This window comes from Bactrocera latifrons, unplaced genomic scaffold, assembly GCF_001853355.1.
Source record: "Bactrocera latifrons isolate USDA-ARS-PBARC rearing strain unplaced genomic scaffold, ASM185335v1 scaffold_37, whole genome shotgun sequence".
NCBI lineage: Eukaryota > Metazoa > Arthropoda > Insecta > Diptera > Tephritidae > Bactrocera > Bactrocera latifrons.
Genome location: NW_017537012.1, coordinates 180834 through 188864, shown reverse-complemented (window position 1 = coordinate 188864; position 8031 = coordinate 180834). Strand labels below are relative to the sequence as shown.

General features: G+C 37.1%; 1 protein-coding gene across 7 annotated transcripts in view; it reads right to left on the bottom strand.

The window, feature by feature from the left end:
• Positions 1–1540: 1540 nt before the first annotated feature.
• LOC108971965 (calcium-transporting ATPase type 2C member 1) overlaps positions 1541–8031 on the bottom strand; it is a 110032-nt gene continuing 103541 nt past the window's right edge. For 6 of the 7 annotated variants that reach the window (XM_018938333.1, XM_018938337.1, XM_018938335.1 and 3 more), the window contains 2 exons: positions 3013–3328; positions 1879–2578 (listed from right to left, as the gene is read on the bottom strand). In XM_018938333.1, the coding sequence (XP_018793878.1) occupies positions 1879–2578; positions 3013–3328 (1016 nt within the window). Of the gene's footprint in view, positions 2579–3012; positions 3329–8031 lie in introns of all 7 variants that reach the window. The other variant, XM_018938334.1, reaches the window with a different exon arrangement.

Below are 8031 nucleotides of genomic sequence, written 5' to 3'. Positions count from 1 at the left end.
ATTTTTATAACTCAAAAAACTATAACTAAAACACCTATAATTTAATATAATTAAAAACACAGAACCGAAATTGTTAGAATTAATAAAAGAAAATACTAATAATTTTTGTAATTTTAAAAGGGACATCTATATTAATGCTAAGTGAAGTTATACCCTGTATTTCAACTTTATATAAAACGTTATGATTATTCCAAGCTGGCAACTAGTTCGATTTCTCAGAAAATCAACAAGMAAAAATAACTAATACACATACAGTACATTATGTAATTAAAATTAAATCTAAAACTAATTCGATAAAATCTAAAAGTAAGCGAGCAAATAAGGATGTGATGGCTTTTACAAAGGCTAAATCATTTCCATAAAGTCGAAAAAGTTTTAACAAAAACAAACGAAAAGATATAAACCAACATAACCACAACAAAAAAAAAACTTATTTTTCAAAAAAAATATCGATTAAACGAGTTAGCTACCACAAAAAAAAAAACAAATAAAAAAATAAAATATTTGAACTCTCCAGTCAAACCTCCTAGTGTTTTTATAGTCTTAAAATGACCATGTAAACGAAAGGACACTTTGAGCAGTATTGTTGCGCAAAATTAACAATACATATTAACTCAAAATTTTGAGTCTGGTATGGTAATAGAACTTTCAGCTTTAAGTTACTTTCAGCAACATTATTGCGCAACATTTGAACTATAAACCTGGTCAATACTAGTAAAATCCTGCTTTCAAGCTGCCGATTGCATGGGAAAACAACTTACAACTTTGAGTTCCATGGGATAAGACAATTTACATCGCTGCGAATATGAATAAGTTTGTAGAAATTTGCTATTACTCCAAGTCGACTTGAGCTTATGTCACTTGTAGCTACCGTCTTGGCAACATTATTGCGCAAATGCTGACTTAGGCAGTTTTTAGCGACATTTTGTGTCWTCAAATTGAAAAATAGATATGCATGTCAATATTTAAAGTCCCTTCAGACTTAAGCTTGAGTAATTATTTTAATTTCTAGTAAAAGTCTGAGTATATCCCTTATCCCTAGAAGTAGTATAGTTAGACTCTTGCTAGATGCTTAGAAAAAATTTTGTTTTGAGTCTCAAACAATGTGGACAGCTTTTATTCGCTCTTACTGAAAAACAACTGGAGTTACTTTAACATGTTGTCGAATATAAGCGCTCCTGGTTATGTAATAATTTTAAAAACTACAAACAAACGAACTAAATAAAAGTATTATACGAAAATTAAAATGACCTTACAAGAAAAAAATTAAASAAAGAAGTCCTCAGAAACCGCTTGAAATTAGTAAGTAAAATATATCCAATATTTCGTCAGGCTCCACAACTTGCAACCGGAGCTCCTCATTATATAACCAATTGCACTACTCTATTCAGCAAATTCCATATTTTTTAGTCCAGAACTGCACAGCACTTTAAGCATCCTTTCTTTAACTCGCTCACCATTTTTGCTAACTAACAACTAACTTAGTCATTTCGCTTAATGCATTTAAATACCAACTAATTACAATGAAAATTAAGCCATATAAAGTTAAAGAGACGTTTAATGTATTGTATTAGTTTTGCTCTCTTTCGTTTTACTTCATGTTGCTCTCTTGCTTTCGCTTAAAATTACGCCCAGTGTACCCAAAACATTTTCGATTTTTTTTGTGGTTTTCTTTGTTTTTATACTTTTACGCTTCTAACCCCAATTCCATTCACGGCAATCCGTTCGTCATTCGCCCGCCCAAGTTCGTTCGCTCCGTGCCATCMWTCCAACGCACTCCTTGCTACGTGTTGTTTGTTTGTGGTTTGTGTGTATTTTATTTTGCTAAGCTTAATCATTCTTTACGTTTGACGATTTTCTTCCAGCGCTTGCTTTTTGTCATACGAAATCTAACTCGGAACGCGTCTTGTACATCTTACGCTCCATTGTGCGCTCGAACCACTTCTTAATCTCCGCTACGATCAGCACCGACGATGTGAGCGATACTAAAAAGAGTATATCGTAAGCAGAGAGCGCTTCCGTTTGGAATACCATTTGTAGTGGGGGAAAATAGATGACCAACATTTGCCCGATAATTGAGAAACCGACAGCGAGTAGGAACATTTTGTTCGTGCACAAGCCGATCTTGAAGACGCTCTTCGTTGCCGAACGACTCGCTAATGCATTGAACATATCGAAAAARACGAAACACGTGAAAGTCATGGTCGTGTCGCGCTTCGTTTTGCCCATCGTGCCGTCGGCCATTTCGCGCTGAAATACCCATAATGTGCCGAGCACTATRATGCTGGCGCTYAGCAACACATTCACGATCACTGATTTCGTTATCATCGGCTGTTTRACGTTACGTGGTTTCTGCTTGAGTACATCATGATCGACCGGTTCGACRCCGAGCGATTGCGCTGGTGGCCCATCCATGATAATATTGATCCAAAGGATTTGCATGGCATTYAGCGGATTGGCGATACCCATGAGTGTAGCGAGCGCGATCAATGAGAGAGCGGCAATCGAGGTGCTCAATTGGAAACGTACGAAATTGCGTATATTGTAGAAGATAGCCTTGCCTTCCTCGATGGCGGCACTGAGAATTTGATATGAGAAGGGAGAATCGTCAAAAAAATATATATTTCTAAAGAGTCAAGCATTTTCATGCAATGGGATGCGATCTTGGATGTGTATATGGTGAGCGGAAAAGCATGTTATGATAGAGAATTACTGTTTCCRAACAAAAAAAGGTGTTGAAAATGTGCGACATAATGAAAACTAAGAACTTGGTGAGTGCGGGAATAATAATAGTGAGGGTGAAGTAAAGAGTCAAGCAGTTTCATGAGATGGGATGCGATCTTGGATATGTATATGGTGAGCAAAGAGCATAATATGAAAGTAGTTTACAGTTTTCAAACAAAAAAGTGTTGAAAATTAAGAAGTTTATGAGTGCGGGAATAATTTTGGTAGCGAAAATGATATTCCATATAAACCATGATATAAAAAATTATAAGAAAACAATTTACTCACATTATGGTATGGAAATCATCATTGACTAGTATCATATCAGCGGCTTCTTTGCAGACATCCGTTCCGTTCTTGCCCATTGCTATACCGATATCCGCCTTCTTCAAAGCGACACCATCATTTACACCATCACCGGTCATACCGACAATATTTCCCGTACGTTGTAGAGATTTTACGATCGCGAGTTTATGACGCGGTGTCACACGATAGAAAACACTCACATTATTRGCGACTTTGTCGAGCTGATGCTCATTTAGTTGGTCCATTTCTTGACCGGAGAGCGTCTGCTGATGAATTGTATCGATGCCAATGAGATTTGCTGAAAGAGAGAGAGAGACAGACAGTTGTTTGAAATTTCTTTGAATAAGGTAAATTGAAAAAGAGAAGGAATAATTTATATAAAAGATGAATATAAGAGATGAAAAAATAAAGCTCTTCAGAAAGAAGTACTAGGTACCTCATCTTCTCTAATAAACCCCCCTATTAGATCCCTCACAACTAGAGAGTGACTAGCCTTACTGAGGGCAAAGAGCTCATTGAATCTTTTACGGTGGATTGTGGCCCAAAAGGGTCTAGCGAGGTTCTCGCAAAGCTGTCTAGTAGTAGAAAACATGGGGAGCACCGTCCCGTTTCCGTATTACTGGCATCAGAGTTAGGAATTCTTCCTCGGCATCTCGCCACCTCATCAACTTCCTAGTTGTCTGCGATTCCGCTGTGCCTTCACTTAGGGAGTTTTTTTTTATAGGGTTTCCTAGAAAGTTAAGTAAGCATAATAAGCCTGTAGCTCTGTAGCTCGACTGGCAATATGTGGTTGTCTCCGTCAAATTTTTGATTCTACAAGTTTTCGAGGACCTGCCTTAAATTCTATTATTAAATTCTGCAAAAACCAAGCATATGGAAAACGTAGATCTGTCGCGACAAAAGAAGATCATTCCTTTTTTCAAATAAGAAGAGCTCTTCAGCGATCGGTATAATGATTTTCCAGTAGATCACATTTTACATTATGATCTCGCTCACACAATTTGTTGTCCTAATTAACCAACGACTTTCAACAGGCAACATCTCCCTTTAAATATCTTCACCACCGTTTCCATTAAATTCCTTTTGTTTACYTTTGACGCATTCATTTCATCGTTTACTCATTAGCACCTGCCACAAACAGCAATGCCATTTGCCACCTTTTCATTAACACTGCGCTTTGATGGTTATTACCTTTTTTCCCCTCGCTTGGCTCCCCGCTATATTTGCATTGACCTTTAACGATTCTCTAGTTTTTTTTTTTTTTTTAATTTTTACTCCCACGCTACTTTACGCTTTTACGCTCCAATAAAACGTTACCCGTCATCGCTGGCTCTACTTGCCGAGTTGTTTTTCCTTAACGACTTCATTTCTTATCACCAAATGTTGAGCGCTTTTTCTGCTCACCGCTTTTGTGTTGTTGCTCGTAGCAATGAAGTGCAGTGCTTTTTCTGGCTGCACATTTGCGTTGCCTTTGACGTTGCCACGCTGTACGGAGTACGTGAAATTGCAACGTGGAATGTGCAGTATTACATAGTTACATTCAAATGTAGTATRTACAGTATCCGACAAAACTATGGATACACTAGCACATTTTTGACTATTATTTGAATATTTCTAACAAGAGTTCAAAACTTAAAAGTTTAATTTAGTAATTCAAAATACTGATGTCATAACCTTGCAAGCCGACTTCTTTGGCTTTCCGTCTTTCGATCTATCATGTGCATGTCTCCGTTGTGATATGATGGAGCCACGTTTCATCCATATTCACACGTTGACGCTTAATAACCAAGAATGTAAGCAAAGGTTGTTGACTTGGCTAAACGTGTAAGCAAAAGTTGTGGGCTTGGCTTAAAGGAAACAGGACACTGAAATTCGGTTTTATTGCGATTAAAGAGCTATGAGCACTACTCAACATCATCAATTCGTTGTTGATTAATCCACATACATAGTGTACACATATTTTTTTTGGATACTGTATACATGTATATATATAATATGTGTGTATTCATATATAGATTATAAGTTTGCCAGCAGGTTTGCCGCCTGATTGCTGCTGCGCACTAACTTTTTGCAGTTCATTATGTGGCAGGGCGTTGTTCTTCGATTGAAGTTGCACGTTGTTGGCTTTGTTTTCTGCGCTGCTGTTTATTAGTTTTTCATTTTCCTCTGACTGCGCTTTCATTGCAGTTTCCGGCGTTTTTCAATGTTATCGACAACGTGTSCATGCGTTCTTTTTTGCTACGCTTGTGGCTGCCGCGAAATCAAAGTCACTGCAACGCTTGCTGCTGGAATTTTAATTTCTACGTGATGTAACAGTTCTGCCGAGACAAGGTGGGGGGTGTGGTAAAGCGCATGCCGGCGGTAGAGCTTCGGTAATAAGTTTTGTTTGTGTCTAAGGGATTTCTGGTACTTTGAGGAAACTCTGGTTTATGGGAATAAAATATTTCTGGTTGCACGCAAAGAAATACCGCACGGAATGCTGAAATAAAGTGTACATTTTCATGAAATTTGTTATTTCCCAAYGCGAAGACTTGCTAAATATGCTTTACGCTGGCTTATAAGCCACTAGCTTACTACGAAGGCGCGCAACACTGTCCCACTCTAATGCAGCACTTGCATACAGTAATACAGCGGCTCATATTGCACTCGTTGCGCCGCTGCSCTTAGGCAGCTGCCTTGTGTTATACGTTTTTATTGCGCTGCCACATGCTGGGGATCCTGCWGTTTTCAAAACCGAGAGAAAACAAAACGCCAGAAAGGCTTAACTTTACACTAAACATACACATACAAGCTTRCTRCTTATACACATTSAWATAAACATACTAGTTATACATAYACATACACAAATGCAATCGCACTGTAGCGTGCACRCACTCACACAAATCAACTTAACGCACACACTCACAGCGGAGTCASAAGCAGCTGACACTGCCACTATTGYATTACATTCATATGATCCTTCCTTTTCTGCGCTGCACTTTGCTCCGGAAGCGTAATCGTATTTCCTGTTATTGTCTGCAACGCTGTCGAGTTACATTAATTGTCTCTCASACTTCTTTAAATCGCCGCATGCACACTGCGCTCAGCAAGTGGTTTTCGTAATACAATAATTTTAAATGTTCGCACATTTTATGATTGCAATTCTCAGAACTACACCSATATACCTACATACATACATGTATCTTTTGTAACAGTATATAAATTGCGTGATTTTTTTATGGCTTCAGAGTTTTTATTTGCGGCACAGCTGCCGGTAAGTGGCTCTTGGGTCATTTGAAAATAAGTTGCAGGAAAAAAAGTCTGAGATTTCATGAGGCTGGCCTTGGCAGTGCCCATCTCATACTTGCGCTTCGATGTAATGTGATTTTAAAATCATAAGTTGAACTTACGAGAAGCTGGCTGCGATCTGGCTCTATAAAAGGAAATCTGACACCGTGCCTAGGTGACTCTTGCKCCGCGATGAAGTGACTTAAAACAGGATAAAGGTTGTGGACTTGGCTAAATGTAAAGAAAAAAGGCAACCGACCATAAATGTAAAAAAGAGGCCACTGACCTCAGCCAAACGTCCTCATAAAATGTAAACAAAGGTCAGTGACTTCAAATGTAAACAATGGTAGTGGAATTGACCAAATATAAACAAAAGGGTCATTGAACTTATAAAGTGTAAACAAAGATACGGACCCCAAAGGAAAATAAGTCTATAATCCACATATCTAAATGTAAACAAAGGGTCGCAGACATTGGARAAACCAAAGGGGGCATTAATGTTCTTATGGTATATAAGTAGTAGTAATAATATCTTTTTCGGAACCGAAGCTGTCTCTTATACACATCAAACCAAAGGGGGCATTAATGTTCTTATGGTATATAAGTAGTAGTAATAATATCTTTTTCGGAACCGAATGCAACTAACAGCGCAGTGATCAACAATAAGTGGTGTAAAATATAAAAGTTTTAAAATTTAATTACACCAGGCACTTCTACACAGTTTATAAAGATGTCATAGAGACAACTATACAGGCTCGAAATCAATAGAAATCTACAAGTGAGCAAATGAAGCTAGATAAGTAGTCGCTCAAACGACTCAAGTACTTTCGCACTAAAATTTAGATATTCAGAGTACTGACACTTTTTACATAATTATATACACACATTGCACAATTTTTTAGTCTGAGTGCATCGTAAATAATGTTGAGATCATGTTAAGTCACGAGCGACCAAATTGTTTATGGCTTCAATTTCGCTCGTTTTCATATATTTGCTGATAGCGAATGATATTTTTGTYTTATTATGAATACAAGGAATTAGATACAAAAGTATATTCGACTGAAAATTTTTGTTTAAACATTTACTGTCTGAAAATTATTTTAAATTTGAGAGCAACCCCCTTATGTCACTTACTGACGAATTAGTATCTTAAATGAACCCAACCACTCATAGCCTGACAGATAATCATCCCAAACAAACCCAACCACTCATGGTGGATAAACATTAAATGTGAATCACTTCAGTCAGGTACTGGTTCATACTTACTGACGAATTAGTATCTTAAATGAACCCAACCACTCATGGTGGATAAACATTAAATTTGAATCACTTCAGTAAGGTATTGGTTGGTTAATCTTATCAGCAAAAAATAAAAATAAAAATCAACATTATAAAAAAAAAAAATACATTATCATTAAAAGACTTTCCACTTTGTCCTTATATTTATTTAGACTCTGAATTCCACTGATATTGCATAATTAATGCTGATACAATCTTTTTCTGCCAATTAGCTTTACAGCCAGTAGCCGATATCGTGACATAAGAGATTACAAAGAGTCATAACAGTAAATCTGTAGTTAAGAGTAAGCTGCTTGTGGCAGTAACAAGGTGGTTGTAAATCTATGCTTATATACAAATATTTTAATGAAATTGTTATTGAGTGTGAATGGCCAGTGAGCTTCATTAAGCCAGCGCACGTGTTCGATTCAACCACTCAAGTGTAAATAACGTTAA